This window comes from Octodon degus, unplaced genomic scaffold (assembly GCF_000260255.1).
Source record: "Octodon degus isolate 3935 unplaced genomic scaffold, OctDeg1.0 scaffold00205, whole genome shotgun sequence".
Classification (NCBI taxonomy): Eukaryota; Metazoa; Chordata; class Mammalia; order Rodentia; family Octodontidae; genus Octodon; species Octodon degus.
The window spans coordinates 2,852,486-2,869,054 of NW_004524781.1; the positions used below are offsets into that span (position 1 = coordinate 2,852,486).

General features: G+C 44.6%; 1 protein-coding gene and 1 pseudogene across 1 annotated transcript in view; one reads left to right on the plus strand and one right to left on the minus strand.

Moving 5' to 3' along the window:
* The window catches only part of Gfral (GDNF family receptor alpha like), a 71,190-nt gene extending 61,645 nt beyond the window's left edge, over window positions 1–9,545 (plus strand). Inside the window, exons 6-9 of the mRNA XM_012517674.1 lie at window positions 4,928–5,023; window positions 5,111–5,183; window positions 8,013–8,029; window positions 9,334–9,545. Of these exons, the coding sequence (XP_012373128.1) occupies window positions 4,928–5,023; window positions 5,111–5,183; window positions 8,013–8,029; window positions 9,334–9,545 (398 nt within the window). The remainder of the gene's footprint in view (window positions 1–4,927; window positions 5,024–5,110; window positions 5,184–8,012; window positions 8,030–9,333) is intronic.
* A 963-nt stretch (window positions 9,546–10,508) lies between these two features.
* Window positions 10,509–15,586, minus strand: LOC101570768 (annotated as a pseudogene).
* Between the last annotated feature and the right edge of the window lie 983 nt (window positions 15,587–16,569).

A 16,569-nucleotide genomic window follows, 5' to 3' on the forward strand; every position in this document is an offset into this window, starting at 1 on the left:
GGTTGGCTTTGTCATCATGAAATTCTTTAGTTGTTCTTTGTCATGGAAGTATTTCACTTCTCCATCAAACTTGAGAGTTTTGCAGGGTATAGTAGTCTAGGTTTGGATTTGTTTTCATAGAGGCCTTGATGTACTCTGCTCCATGCTCTTTTTGCCTTCATGATTTGTGAAGAGAAGTGGGCTATAAATCTGATCGATTTTTTTAATGTGATCTGCGTCTTTTCTCTAGTGGCTTTCAGTATATTATTCCTGTGCTGAATTTCTGGGATCTTGACTATTATATGTCTCGGTGTGTTTTTAATTGGGTTGAGGTTACTTGGCATTCTGTGTGCTTCAGTTACGTGGATGTCAGATTGTTTCCTCATATTTGGGAAGTTTTCTGCTATTACTTCTGCCCATATTCTTTTAATGTCATTTGTATTGATTCTTTCTTTCTCATTGATACCTATTAGTATCTTATATTTTTAATCTTTGCCTCATCTTGCAAGTGATGAATCATTTTTTCCTGCATCCTAGTTGTTTTTAAGAGATCTTTTCTTATCTTTTCACTAGCTGCACCAGCGTGTTCAAGATCTGAAACTCTATCTTCACTTTCACTCAAACAGTTTTGCAAGCTTGTGATTGAGGTTTTAAATTCCTCTATATCTCTTTGACTCTGCTTTATGCTTCCTGCAATGTCTTTCTTTCTTGTAATGCTCATTCAAACAATGCGTCATTTTTCTAATGTCCTCTATTTTTTTATCAATGTCTTCTTTAAAAGTAATTATTAATTCTCTTACTGCAGGGATTTTTCAGATTGTTTTTCCTCTATATGTTTTTGTATTTGATTCTTTACTTCAGATGCAATGAATTCAGAGATTTCTTTTTTTTTTATTTCAGAAACTAATTCCGCTCTGGGTTCCTCTATATCTTTCTGCTGTTGCTTATTTACTTTCGACGCTATTAATTCATTTATTTCAGCTGAGCTAGTGTCCTCTGCACTTGTTCTGGGTGGGCATTAGGTTTCCTCCATATGTTTCTGTATTTGATTCTTTATTGCAAATGCTATTAATTCAGGGATTTCTTTTTTTATTTCTGATCTGAGTTCCTCTATACCTTTCTGCAGTTTTTTCTTTAATTCAGAAGCTCTTGAGTCATTGATTTCAGCTGTTTGAGTCCCAATTTGTTCTGCGCTAGTGTCTTCCTCACTTGTTATGGGTGGGCTTGGGTTCTGAGATTGCATTTTTTCCTTCTTGTCATTTTGTGTAGCACTGTCTTCTGACCTTTGTTGTAGAGCGTTGGTGCAGTTATAACCTTAGCACCTATTGGAATTGTGGTGCAGATCTACAAAGTTTGAATAAATCCAGTTGTACCTGGCTTGGGTCTGGCTGCTGTGCTCAGCTCCTTCTGGCTCCAGCCCTTGGGAGTGAACCTATTGTGCCCCTCTGGCAGGATGTTCTGCTCCTGGACTACCTGGGTGGTTCTGTCCCATACTCTCTCTGTAGGAACTGCAACTGCAGAGTTTCACCACAGGCCTGTATGCCAGACCTGAGCTGAGTCTGAAGGGGACAAGGAGGAGTAGGCTAGAGGGGCAGCCCTCCCACACACTCACTGGGCCTGGGCTAGAGCTCGATCTGGGAATCTTAAGAACATGGCAGAAGTTCTCCCTCATTGATGGGTGTGGGGGGAAGGCTGCAGAGTAGCTGAAATGTTTTGAAGCCATGTGTGTGAGCTGTCTTAGCTGATGTGGGCTCCCTCCCCTACGGCTCCCTGTGCAGCCCTGTGCTTGCTGAACACCCACTGCTCTTTTCTAGGTCTTCTCCTGGGGTTCTTCTCCCCAGCCCACCAGAGAGTTTGGCTACTGAACTCTTCTGTCTACTGAGTTTCTCTTTTTTTTATTAATTTTATTGAGAAACAATTAGTAATGAGACAATTTCAAAACTGATTAGTAGGACAGTTTCAATAATTAATACATTTCATATTGTTGCCTTCGTAGCGGCTATTCATAGTACAAGATGCAGATACAATGTTCTGTCCAAACAGTATTAGTCCAAACACAAATCTTTCTTCTCACTGAATTAAGAGAAAGTAGCTGTATATCTATCTTAACTATTTTGTATATGCAGATTCAGAATGGTCTGCCATTTGTATCCTCTTTTCTTTTGTACAGTTTTGTCAGAGATGGGTACTCCATTGCCATTTAAATATTGTAGGTGTGTTAATTCAGCAAAATAATCCAATATAGTCCAGTAGTCCATAATAGTAGTGGGTTATCCATAAGACTGACAGTGTCAGAAGTTGTTCACTTGAGCCTTTTGCAGCTCAGCATATTAATATGGCTTTACTTTTTATACTTTTCTGCTGGATGGTTAAGACCAAGATAAAGCATGACCTATATAACAAGAAATGTAACTTTTGTATCTGAAAAGGTCAGTCAAGTCCCCTCAAGATTTACCCTGAAACCCCGTACCGCAGTTTGTAGATCCTTTGTCAATGTCAGCCATGTAGATGAGTCATGGCCATTGCTTGACCAATTTTCTCTCTGTGAAAGTCTGAGAGAATGTTTTCTCTCCATGTGACTCTCCTTAGGCACATTCTACATTGTTGGTCACTTTCCTCTGTGGCCCCATAATCTCCTTGATCAGAAAATCAGGGACACAAGTGAGTTACTTAATGTTACAATATAGGTTCTCCTATGTCATAAGTCTTCACTCTCCTTGAAGGGCTAGGGCCAAATATTGGCTGTCCTTTCAGCCTTTCTTTTTCTCTAATTTTTTGGTCTGCAATCTTAGGTTGTTAGCCCTCCAGAAGAGCAGCTTAATGATATTATTACCCTACAACATAGGCAGTTGAGCTTAACCCCACTATCTGTTTTTTACCCTAGAGCCCCTACCTTCATTTCAGTCCTAGGAGCGGGTTTATGCCCCACAGTGGCCAGCTGGAGAGCAAACCTTCAGGCACACACATCCCCTCTCTCCTCCTCTCACAGCCTGCTGTGACCAAACATAACATCCGGGGATTTGATGTCCCAGTCGCTTTTCTGATATCTGGAGCAATTACGTGTCGCTGACAACCTAAAGCCGAAGTTCATTCAGCTTGTGTGCATAGTCCACAGTGCACTTTCTCTAGGGCACAAGGACACAGCAGAGGTGCACAGCAGCAAAGAGCCTGCTGAAGTTTCAGCGGTCGAGAAGCAGAGAACAAAGCGAGAGACCCGGTGACAGGCCCACCGGGTCAGGCCGACCTCCAGGGATGCGCCTCCTCCTCCCGGGAGCCACCTGCAACAGTGAGCCAGCTCCATGCACCCTTCCTAAGTCCGCCTTCACAGAGCCCTGTCTACAAGCCCTGAGGCCCCGGGGGACTTTCTAAATCTGAAGCGGGACACTCGATGAACTCATTTCTGTACAACTGTACACACATATCTAAATTCTCCAAACTCATGAAATATTTAAGCAACAGTGCCTCTGCGGAGCAGATGGTTGCCCTTTTCCTTTTTCTGTCTTTTCTAAGTTTTTTTTTTTAATGCCTCCAGACTGATTTGAATCATCATCAGAATCATTGTGAAAGAAATTGATTATCGGGGCATTGCTTATGTTTTGCGTTTGGACTTGTGATAGATCGAGTCAAAACTAGGGATGATTTTCCTTGCCTATAAAAATCAACCAAAATGAATCTGCCAATTAATTTTTAAGAATTTTTTCCCCCTTAAATTAGAAAAGGTAGAGCAAAGAGCACATCTTTACAGGAAAGATTTTATTTCAAGGCCTGGCCAGTAGCATGCAAGATTTTAGAGTTGTGGAAATCCTGGATTCCAGAGAATGACCTCCAGAGACATGAGCCTCCAAGTAGTCAGGACTCGCCGCTCTGAGGGACAACAGATAGGCTTGGCTTTGGTTTTGCTTTTTTATTGTATGAGAAAATAAAACAAAATTTCATAGTAGAATAATAGAAGACTACTGTCTTAGTTACTTTTTTACTGGTTGCTGGGACAAATACCCAACACTCAAAATGAAGGAAGGAAAGGTTTATTTAGCTCACAGTTACTGGAGGGTTCAGTCCATATTCCGCTGGCTCCAAGGCAAACGACAGCAGTTCACGCGGCAGAAAACAATGAAGAGCAGAGGAGGAGCAGCAGCTGCAGCGGCGTCCATCAAGCCTCTCTCTTCCTTCTACGCTGACTGCGAAGACCAGTGCTCCACAGGCCCCAAATTGGCTCAGCTGAGAAGGTCAAGCTCCTGCAAAGCCTGGGACTTCACCTAAGCAGGGCAGGGGGGCATGAAGCCTTCCCCAATTCCTGGGCCCTGCCCACCTGCAAGGTTAGGCCCCCACATGCAGAGCTGATTCAGCCAAGTGGACACAATATCAACTAGCACAACTACAGTAGTTAATAGAGGGTGTGTTGTTGTCTTCAAAGCAGTTAGGTTTTAACAGTGGAAAGCAAGGCCTAGCTAGGGGAGGGGTCCCGGGAGGTGGAGTCGCAGGAGATGGCAAAGCCAGCACTGTCAGGTGGAGGGTCAGGCTCGGGCGCTCTGCTCTGTGGGACCCCTTCAGGCGCAGGTCGCAGGGAAGCACGAGCGCCTCAGAAGCACACGAAAGCAGTCACCCTGGAGAAGGGGCTGTCTTGGCACCCTCGTGGGCAGGCCATCATCACCATGCCTTGTCTTGCTCGTCTTCGTGGAGGGCGCAGCGAGTCAGCTTACGAAATAAAAGATCTGTTACTAGGCATGGTTTCAGGACAAAGTTTCTGTAAAGAAACTGTGTCACTAAGAGAAAACAAGCTGTTAAAATTGAGGGGTTTTCTTGCTTTAATTAAAGTTTATCAGAAAAGTATGATGTCATGGAAATAAATCCCTGTTGTGGTATTAAACAAATAACTCAAGAGGTCTCAAGAGATAAAAATAGCTTACGACCTGCCCGTACTTTCCTTTCTTTCCATCCTGCTTTTCAGATTATCCAATCCTGTCGAAAGCCGAAGGCGTCCCACTGTACAGAGGAAAGCACGCGAAGGACATTGCTCTGAGTGGCCTGCATCCGGCCATCGACGGTGAGCTCGTGGTCAGTCCTCTGCAGCACCTCTACTTCTTACTCCCTCCAAAACGCCAGTGATCATTTAAAAATCTTCTATTCATAGGAGAAGTAATCTATGCTGTCATGTGCATGACAGTCACCTGTGGAGTCCTTGTCCTGGTCATGCTCAAGCTGAGGTAACTGCATAGAACACAGAAGGGAAGCTGGGGAAGGGCCCCTTCACTGCATGCAGATGTATGTCCCCGTGCCTGAGCTCGCGGCTGTCCTGGGCGCGAGTCTGCTCCCCGAGGACGTGCTAGGCTGGCCTCCCTGTGGGAGAGCACCCAGAAGCACCGTGCTCACTGCTCACGTGTAAGGTAACTGTGACCACGTGATGTTCACTGTTGCAGTTCACAAGCAGATGTGCGTTATGCATTCCTTCTGACTAAGTGCTATCTACCTGTCTTTCCTGTTTGTTTTCTTACAAAATCCAAGTTGAATTTTGCTGTATTCCTTATTCAACTTATTTGAAAGGCTGACAGACTCACATACATCATCCGTTATTGTATGCTTCACACAGTTTCTATTTACTTGAAGATTTTTCACCACCCCAATATTTTACAGGCCGATGGGTTTTTGTGCAGCTATGGTGTAGGAGTAGCCAGGGATACGCTTCAGGTGGTGCCGCCGCGGCACACCCATAGAGACACTTCGCCATTGCCTGACATTCACTCCAGCTTTCCCAATCTTCCTTCTTGCTGTCTTCCTTGCTGGGAGGGAGCAATATTGCTGCTAGCATGTGAGGCTCTATGATCAGAGACATACTGATTTACAGATTTATGGATTTTTGAGATGTAAAATATTGTAATGTAGTATTGCCAACCAGAACATTATGCTTGTTTTCTTTAATTTTTTTATACCTCATATTTAAATGTCAACAATATTCATTTTCTTATTCGTTATGCACAGTCGTATCTCAGTTCATGAACTCAATCTTCTCCAAGATTCTGATTGCAAATCAAATTAGACAAAAACTGAATCAAATTTCCCAATCAAGTCAACACTGAGCCTAATCATTGAATTTGATTTTGTTCTCATTCAACTTGGATTTTGACAAGAATTGTGAAGAGTCACACTTGTGAATCAAGGTGCTACTGTGTGGCTATGTATAACGTTAATAAATGCTAATTATAAATGTTAAATATTAATGCAGAAATACACATGTAAGTTTGTACACATACATGAGTATGTGCATACACACAAACTATTAATTTTGGGGGGAATAGAAACAGAATGACTGAACATTCAATTCATGTTGTCTGACACCTGCGAAGGCCCAGTCAGCCTTTGCACATGTGTTACTTCTCAAGACCAAATCTAGGACTTCCAGACCTGGACAGACAGGCAGACACAGGAAAGACAGAAGTGAGCAGTCTGTGCAGCAGCGGGCGTGCAGGTCCACTGTCACCGCATGTCTTGCCAAGGGCATACAGATTCGCATGCTTCTATTAAAATAAATCTATATTTGTGAAAGTTTATTTTATCAACAATTATTTTTAGGATGCATGCAATCTATGATTTTGTCTAATTCAAGAGAATACAAAATGGTACAAAAAAACAACATTAAAACTACAAAATTTCACTATACAAAATAACAGGAATTTGACAGTGGTGCTGTATTCTATAATGTTCTCTGCAAATTAGTTGTTTAGATTACCAGATACAAACATGCAAAATTGGTTAAAAAGTTATAATAAATTGAAAAGGTGAAGAAAAAAATTTAATCATTAACTTCCCCTACATTCTTTTAAATGTTATACAGTTAAAGAAAACATCTCCATTTGTTGGCACCGAGCCTTCTAAATATTTAATTTTGTGTTTGCTAAAATCAGTACCAAAATAAACTGCTATCCTCAAAGACTTTCAAAATATTACTTCTCTGAGAACTTACCCAGTGGGTTCTAACATTGAGATCAAAGGCCAAGGAATTAAGGTCTATTTCAATGGGGAAAAGTAGTCTTCAGAATTTATTAAACTTTCCTTTATATTTTTCAAACTATCCAAGAGCCCTGTTTTCTTTGAGTGTCTAAAACATTGTTTCCCAGAAACCATTTCTTGGTCCTGCAGAAAATGGGCCTTGACACACTAACTGCTCAGCTGCACACACGATGTGTAAAGTCTATGGGCCTGCGCGTTTTGCAGAGGGCATCGAGTGACAGACCCGGCAGGTGGCAGGGTTGGCCACAGTGCCGCCCTTTCCTTCCTTTCTGCGTTGGAAATCGTATCACTTACCTGGTAACAAGCAGAGCACTGTCACTACTGCAGATGAAAGTCTTGGATTTGCTCTAATACAGACTTTAACTTATTCAAGCTGTCAAGTAGTTACATTCTAGCTAAAGATCATTTTTCATATAATTTAAAATTACTCACAATGTATAATCTGAAAGTTCGTGGGGCGCTGAGGATATAGCTCAGTGGCACAGCGGCTATCTGAAAGTTCAAGACCTGCTCTTAGGGAGGGCAAAGTAAAAGCCATCATGAAAGAAGAAACAAACGAAAGCATCAGCAACAACGGCACAGCATTGCCCCACATGTGGAGACAGGTATGCACCAGTGAGCTCAGGCTTAATGTATTTCACTGATAGTTAGGGCTATTTCATGTGAACATGCATCTTAAATAAAGATTAAGTGCTTGTGTTTACTGGACTGCTAAACTGAAAGAGCTTCAGATCTTCAACTAAACCTACAGAGAAACCAAGCAAAACTTATATAGTTAAATAAAGGACCATTTAAAAAGAGTATTTGGAAATTATATATGATTATGTATGGAATTATATATGGAATATGTGTACATATGACACTCCTTAGAAAGACCTTGGGGCAGCCTACCTTTAGAACTCCACCTTCACAGATTTGATGGCCTCCCCTCCACCCCCACCATAGACTTCAGCCAAAAGAATAAGGACACACAAGCACAACTGCAAAGTACTTGAAGTAACATGTTGTTAACTTCTTATTTTATATAGACTCTCCAGAATTTCAAGTCAGACAAGGGGTCCACTGCCCATCCAAACACCGGGAGGAATCATCATTCACTAGGAGTCACGGATCGCTCTGTGTCACTTTTTTAAAGCAAGGACTTCGGCCAGTCAGGAGGGTCTCACAGGCATCACTAATAAGAAAATGACAGGGCGGACTGTGCGGCATCTGGTCATGAAGTGTAGTAAGACGAGGCAGGGTGATGTGGCGTGAGGGCCGCAGACTCGCTGTTTCTCCCAGCAACACATTCAGGTAAGTATAAGGGGCTTTCATAACACTAACAGAGAACTGAGGCATCACTTGAAGGCAAAACGTGTTATCCAAGGTTACGGAGTTTTTCATGGTGAGAATGAATGCATCTAATACCTACTTGCATCACAATTTGACCTTATAATTAAGAGTTTTTAAAAATCAGTTTTGTAGGTTTCAATTAACTTTTACAAATAGAAATGTTAATAAGAAATAAAACTTTATGTTAGCTTCATATTCTCACCTACTTTAAAATTATTAGCTATATAATTAACATTGGCTTCTAGTTCATAGATACTTTTGGTTAGATCATGAGTTTTAAAATAAAATATGACATCTTTGGAGTTTTGCAACCTGAATATTGTTAATTTTTTCTTTTTCATTTTGATGTTTTCGGATCCATAGCCATGGAAATAGTACATAACTAAGAAAAGTCAGTGTCCATTTCAGTAATGATGTATAATGTTTGTCTACTGAATTTTTCTGTAGTAAATATTACGATCTTGTATAATGATAAAGTAGCAACTTATTTGCTAGTATTTATGTTGCTTCTAAACTGTTATTTTTGGTCTGTTTTGATTTCAAAATATACTTGTAATTCAAAACTTGTGCAAAAGATATTGATTAACTAAATTGTCTATATATAATTATAAAATAAATGCATGTATGTATTACATAAAACATCTCTCTCTCTCTCTCCGTTCAACTCCCTGCAGTCCTGTCAGTACCAATTACTCAGAAGATACTTGCATGATCAATAGTAGCTCAAAGGAGTACATGGCCCTCACCTGAGCATACCCTACTAGTAATCACTGAAAATTTTACAGTTGAAGTCAAATACGTTCTGCCTCTTTGTTACTATTTCTATTAATGTTCGTGCTCACTAAATCTGAGATCGGTTTGCCTAGAATTAAATTCACCTGGACGGAAGCCCTGCCCGGCTGTGCCCGCCGCCGCCAGAAGCTGTCCTTGCCTCCCACAGCGCAGAACGCCACGCGTGCACGGTGCTGGCCTTCTGGACTCTCCGCGGAGCCGCGCCTGGCGCGCCGTGGTGTGCAGGATGCGCGGACGCTCTTCTGCAGAACGGCTGCTCTGAGAACGGCGCTTGCGTTGACCCTAAGCGGCGGCTGGTGGCCCCCAAAGCGACGGAAGAGCGTCCCCTGGGCGGCGGGAGCAGGACGGAGCCGGGCCTTGCGGGACACTGCGTTGGCGCGGGCGGGCGCCCGACCGGAGCGCTGAATCGCCGGGTGCTCCGACGCCACGCGGGCTGAGGTCCGCAGGCAGCCCGGGGCTCCCCCAGGCGCGCACCTCTGTCTTCTCACGCCCTTGAGCGCCGACCAGGGCAGCTCTGCAAATTGTTGTGCCCTGCTGTGACACACTGGCTGCTCGAGGGTCTGTTGGCACATGGCCTACAGGGAGAATAATTCTCCAAGGAATGATACACTCCACGAGGAAGGCTACCATCAGCTACAAATAGTTTTAGCTCTTAATATTACTTAAAATTTTAAGGCATTAATACAACGATGCATTAGAAAAGTACTGCACCTCCACAAAATAGCTTTCCACCTTTAAGCAAATGAATGGGAGAGTTTTCACTTACATAAGCATAAGCTTTCTAACACTTCCACAGGGTAAACGTGGCACACTATAAGCTCACTCCCGTATGTCACAGTGATGGGCTCAGGAGACAATTACCCACTTCGAAGGCGCTGTCCTCCGTGTTACTGACCCTGACAGGCCCAGCATCCCGGAGTCTGAGAGATGATAAACACTCAGAATCTGCATCTGGGTTAACTAATAACTGAAACTGGCGTAGCTTTAAGGAATCACTTACGAAACACACTGTAGCTGAGTCTGCACTGGGGGTTTCCATGACGTCTTTCGTAAAGCAGGGGAACTTTCAAGAGCAACGTGTAACTGGCAGGAGCCATTGCTAAGGCAGATGTTTAAGGTAACGGAAGAGGAACGGACGCGTATGCACAATCAATTATGGGTAACAGATGCTATCAATTCAACTGGTACTGAAATCAGACTTTTAGATCCTAATTTTTAAAATATTTTCTTTTGTACTAAACAGAAATTAGAGAAAGGACAGTTCTTTCAGGGGGAAAAAAAAAAGGCTCAGGTCGGGTGTTACTGTGCACGTAAGCACCACCTGGAAAGCAGGCAAGAGCGTGCGACCCCGGCCTGTGGGCCACTGCAGCTGCACCGCCCAGGGCGCAGCGAGTGCTCGCTTAGCAGACGCTGAGACGCTCTGCGACGAGCAGCACAGGCAGAATTTTCAGACTGCAGCGACAGATGCCGTGGACACGGCGCCCACGGGAGCAGGGCAGCTGCGAAGCCTGTTGCCTTCTGTGTACTCTGCAACGCCAGCGCCACAGGATTTCCCTGCAGCTGTGCGCCGGAACCTCCCATTGCAAGTGGCGATCTGTTCTTCGGTGAGTCCTCTGGGTTGGTCACCATCATCTTCATTTGAGAGGAAAGACTGAGCCAGACCAAGGGATGGGAAAGCCCCACTTTCGTCGAATGTGCCACGCCGTAGGTTGATCCTCTCACCTGGGACCTAACGCTGGGCTTCCTTCATTACTGCTTTCAAACAGCTTTGAGCTAGTTTCTGGACTGTCACCACTAGAGCTGGAACCAGGACTGGAACTGAGCCTGGAGCGAGAACTGCTACCACCAGAACTCCCTCTCCCATACCATGGTTCTACCCTTTCCACCCGGGACAAGCCATAAAGTTCTAATTGCTTTCACTGTACATAAAACAACTAAATTCACCAAAACCTGTAATTATCCCTCTTAACATGGTTCGAATTGCAACAGGTGCAGTATCACTTAAATCAGCATTTAAGTGTCTACAACTAGGAACCCTAACTGTGCTGATGTAGGTTCTCAACCTGCCTGCTCAGAGCGTGAAAACGTGCACCCAAAACCTCACTCACTGTCATGAGCAGCAGTGTCACTCGGCATCTGCGACCTTGAAGGAGCTCTGCTGGCTATGCCCTGTCTGTCGAGATTCTCCAGGATGAACTCTTCTGACTTGAAGATCAAGGATGATGGCTGGACGTCGCTGTCCTGATCCTGCAGATTCACCACTGCTGGCTGTGTCTGAAAGACCTGCTCCTTGAGAAGATTTCTTGTTCTAGAAGCTACAAAAAGACCCCTAGCTAGCAGCTCAAGCCCAGTTATTTGTTGTCTGCATGTCACAGCTGCTAGGTTCTAGAACTGCCCTTGGTCCCCTTTGCCAAAGTGTGCTCATAAGTCAGGATGAAACACTATGATGAAATCTTCCTGGAATTTCCCTCGCTGGTTGCAGAGCTGACCTTCTCTCAGCTCTGGCTCTGTTTCTCGACAGTCTGGGCTGCTAGTTCTTGCCCTCCTCTGACCTCTAGTAGGTGGGACTTCTGCTGTCACTGGTGCAATTGAATTTCCTTGTGGCCTAGAGGGTCTTTCAGATGCTGAGTCAGATTGTGGATTTTCCACTTGCCTTTGGCTGTTGTTTTCTATAGTTTTTCTACTAGAGCATCTTGAAGATGGCTCATTTTCCTTTTCTGGGTTTTGCCTTCCATTACTACCAAGCACGTTTATCTCTAAACTGAATCTGAAATCACCACTGTCTTGACTAGTCCTGCTCTCAGCTCTCCAAGAGTGGTTTTATCTTTGCCCTCTTGTGCTTCCAGCTTGACCAACAGAAGGAAGCCAGTTGATTGCAGAGTCAGTACTAGACAGGTCATCGGGTGAGCCTCCACCTCCACTTTCATCTGAGTTTTGGGCTGGTGGACCCTCTTTCATTCGTTGTAACCTCAGCAACTCTTTCTTAGTACTTTCTCCTGGGGTGCCTAGCAAATTGCTATTTCTCAAATCTATAATATTCTTCACTCAAGTTATTTACAAAATGATAGAAAGCTTCTCGTAGATCCAGTAGGTCTATCTGACTTCTGTGCTGTGTTGCAGACTGATACCCACTTTATTAGGATCTGCATTTTCCATGATGCTGAACAAGTGGGAAATTATCTTCCTGTTGTGACCCTGAAATACACTAAGCCGAATTCGAGTTTCCTTCGTATTCTGCCTCAGTTTCAAGGTCATGAGCTGACTCGGTTCACTCGGCCACTTCAGCTGCTGTGCTTGCAACCACCCCCAGGAGGTTGGCTGAGGCCTCTGCAGAGGGGGCATTTGCCCCATGTGTTGCTGCACTACAAAATGCTCAAAAATGTGCTACCAGTAATGCAAATGACGCACTGGAAAAGGTCAAGAATGATTCCGATAAACTATTCAAAAATTCACTGCAAAACTGCATTATGATGTTTAGCTAACAAGTATAGAAAGCCTGAATTAAATTGATCATCACTTACTTACTGAGCACATACTACACAGCAGGCAATATACTGTGAATGAGAGATACATTGTGAATAAATGTCTTGGAGATTTAAGGACGCAAGCCAATTTGTTTTTAACTATTTCAGGGAGTCAGGGATGTGGGGAATCAAACTCAGGGCTTTGTGCTTGCTAGACAGGTACTGTGCTGCTGAGCTAGCTCCCTGGCCTGAAAACAAATTTCAGAAAGCAACAAATAGTACAAAGAAATCAATAGGCAGGAACAATGGTAGAGTGAGATGAAGCAAAAGCACAGCAGTGACATGAGAATGAGTGAATGTACTCACAGTGCAGAACTGAGGCTTTGTGGTTTGCAATAATATGATGGCAAGGAGTTGAGGATGGAGCTATTCTGTTAGGGGTGGACAGTAGGCTTTTCATTTGGGCCCTGGGTAAAATCAGCTACGGCAGGAGAAGGGAGGGACTCTAGAATGGGGAAGTGGGCTGTGGCTTCAGTCTCCAGCTCTGAAACCCAGAGCGTTTTCCTGCTTAGAGAAGCTTGTGTCCTGGGCGTCCAGTTGGGCAGACCCAGCAGCGAGTCAGGCTGACGGGGAGCCTTCCCCGGATCCTCCTTTCTCTTCACCTTGGAGAGGCTCTCATCTCCTTTCCTCTGCATGGCTGCTTCTGCGTGCCTTGTTCCTACACTCCAGAAAGTCCTTTCTCTCCCTTTCCTCTCGGGCTGAGTGGTGCATTCAAGGCCTTCATGCTGTACAGCACCATCTTATCCACAGCCCCTTTCTTGAGACAAGGTCTCATTTGTAGTGCAGGCTGGCCTAGAACGCACTACATAGCCCAGGCTGCTTTGGACTTTGGCAATCCCTCTGCCTCAGCCACCTAGGTTCTGGGCCTGCAGGCGTGCTCCACCACACCTGGCTGACCCCCACTCTTTTTTATTTTGAGGTTGATTCTTGTTAAGTTTCCCAGACTGAGCTCCAACTTACGATCCTTCTGCCTCAGGCTCCCGAGTGCTGGGACTCCAGGCATGCAGACCACAGTGCCCAGGTGTTCTTCAGAGGTCTCATCTACTGCAAGTGGAAAGGTGCAGTGATCGAAGCTTCCCAAGTAGTCATACGGAAGAACAGCAGAGGTCAGTGATGTCTAACAAGGGCACCAGCCAAGACAGGCAGCTGGTGCTTAAAGGAGAAAACTGAACTCAAAAAATGAAAAAATAAAGTTACACAAACTCAGAAGTCACAGATGTTGTTTAGGGATAAGCTCCAGAGATACACTGCTTTCTAGAGGACTTAATCACTTGATCCAACATCATAAAGTGGTTTACAAATTAAAATTTAAAGATAATAGGAAAAGCAAACAAAACTATATTAACAGTACTAAAGCTCAATAATAGAGAAAGAACTTGGAAACAAATTTTGAGGAGGTTGACAGTGAGATGTCTGATGGGAACGTAAGGATCCGTGTGGGATTTCCACATTTGTTTTGGAATTTGATTTGTGGAAAGGTGGAAGTGGTGCACACAAAGGGGCAGGTTTGGGCATTCTGGCTTTCCAGCATCGGACTGTAGGAGGGTGTTTATGGAACAGAGAAATGTCCCTCACGCTAACACACTCTCCTCCATTGTGTTTGATTTTATTTTTAATCACTGTGCTAGGCAATACAAGAAAACACATTTTCTACAGATATTGGCTGGTTATTTTATGAACACTGCAAATTTCCTCCATCACAAGTACTAATTTTATTTATTTACTTATTTTTTTAGTGGCACCGGGGCTTAAATGCAGGCCCTAGCGCTTGCCAGCCAAGCACTTACTCTACTGAGCTATCTCCCTGGCCCCACTAATTTTATTCAGTTAATTTTTCCTACCCTTCCCAACTTTATTTTTTCTGGTTTTGTGACAGAAAGGAAGAAAGTAAGCTCAGGAACAGAGCATCAGTGGGCAAGTCAGTAGAGTGCTCTGAAGATGGACAATGCACTTTTGGGTCAACTTTTTCTCTTTTTTGAATTTTATTTTTGTAACTGACATAAAAATTGTACATTATAGAGACGCTTTTCTGGTTGTCATTGAAGTGCAGGAAGGTTATATTTATTTGTAATCCTATAGAAAAATTATTGGAATCCTGGCAAGTTAATTCCAGTCTACCACTACCGCATGATATATGGGGTATATTTGTAGTTTATGAGAATAAAGACACTAAGATGTATTTGTAGTTGTGGGGAGCTAAGGGGTCATAAGTCCAGGTAGGTTGACAACTGGAATGAGAGGCCCTCTCTAATTTTAAACAGAAGAAATGAAGAAGAAACGGAGTGATCCATAACATGGTCCCAGGGTAAAAAAGAAAGAAAAAAGAGGCCGGGAAAATAGCTCAGCAGAATAAGCGCTTGCCTGGTAAGCACAAGCGTCTGAGTTCAATCCCTGGTTCCACCAAAAAAAGAAAGAAAAAAAAAAAGGAAAGAAAAGAAAAAGGAGACAGCCCAGCTGTAGCAGCAGCGAGTGTCCTTCTTCTCACCTCGCTTGGGGCCGCGGGCTGCGTAATCCTTAGGTGCCTGAGCAGCCTCTGCCTGGTAGCGACTGCCCTGCAGCCTCAGGAAATTTGCTGGCAGAGGTTCACAAAGAGAGGAAAGTGAGCACGCAGCTTGCAGCCTCAGAGTGGCTAAAAGCAGATTTCTCGAGAACACAGAAAGTGCACATTAGGTTACATTGCATGTGCGTGAGAGGACTAAGGAGAGAAGAGGGCCGACCGACTGGCTACCCCGACGCGGGTACGGCAGAGACACATCTCGGATGGTGACTGCGCCCAGGCCGCTCTTGCCGAGCTACATGCCCAGCTTGCCTACTTGCTTACTTGTTTATTTACTTATATTTTAAGACAGGGACTCACGTAACCCTGAGTCGCAGTCTAGGTTTGCCAGTCAGTTCCCTGTCCCAGCCTCGCAGGGTGCTGTGCTTGTGGACACGTGCCGCGCTTACTCCTTCATGGCCGTACAGCTGTGGGCGTCACCTTAAATTGTAATAAAGCGCGGAGCTGAATCCCGGCTGTGCTGCTCTCCGGGAAGCAAAGCTCCGAAGACTCACTCCTGCTCATCCTGTAACACAGAGCATAAGTTAGGTGCAGTACTAGAATCCAGGGACTGAACCTGCACGCTGCACCTCTCCTCAGCTCAGGACGCCAAGTGGAGACAGGGCTAACTCCATTGTGTCCCGAGGAGCCGCAGGCTGACTGCCACTTCCAGGACACCAGCCAGCAGCTGGCGGCTCCCGGGCTGCCATCTCTCTTGCCTGCCACGCTGGCCTGCGTTGCCACTGCTGTTCTCCACTGTGGCTTCTTACAGCACCATGGAACTTGGCAGCTCACCACATCTGGGGCACTGCCACTTATCAGTTCTTGGGCAGGGCCTGGAGGTGGCAGAGCAAGGCCTCGCTGTCCTGGAGCTGAAGTCAAGGTGGGGTGACAGATATGAGTAATCACCCACGTGCCTTGGCCGATAAGCAGTAGTCCTGGCCATGCTGGCGCACTCTGGCGGTTCAGCTCAGCAGAGTCTCTCTTGGTGTCATGAACTGAGGAGAAGCGCAGTGTGCAAATTCAGCCACTGGCATTCCAATACTGTAGCTGCTTACACGCTCTACTACGAGTGAGTACCAGCGAGTCGGGAGCTACGCACCAAGGACGGCAGTCCAGCAACGGTGCAGACACAGGCCTCATTACAAGTGACATCTCTTTCTTTCTTTCTATCTTTCTTTCTTTCTTTCTTTCTTTCTTTCTTTCTTTCTTTCTTTCTTTTTTTTTTTTGTATTTTAGGGAAGGGTTTACAGGGGCTTCAGGGTCTCACTACTAGATCGGACTCATAGTGATCCACCTTTTTACAGCCTCCCAAGAGCTGGGATTACAGGTGTGCGCCACCATGCCCAGTCTCAATTGCCTTCTTAGCACACCCTGGGAGCGGGGCTGCACGGCAGGCCC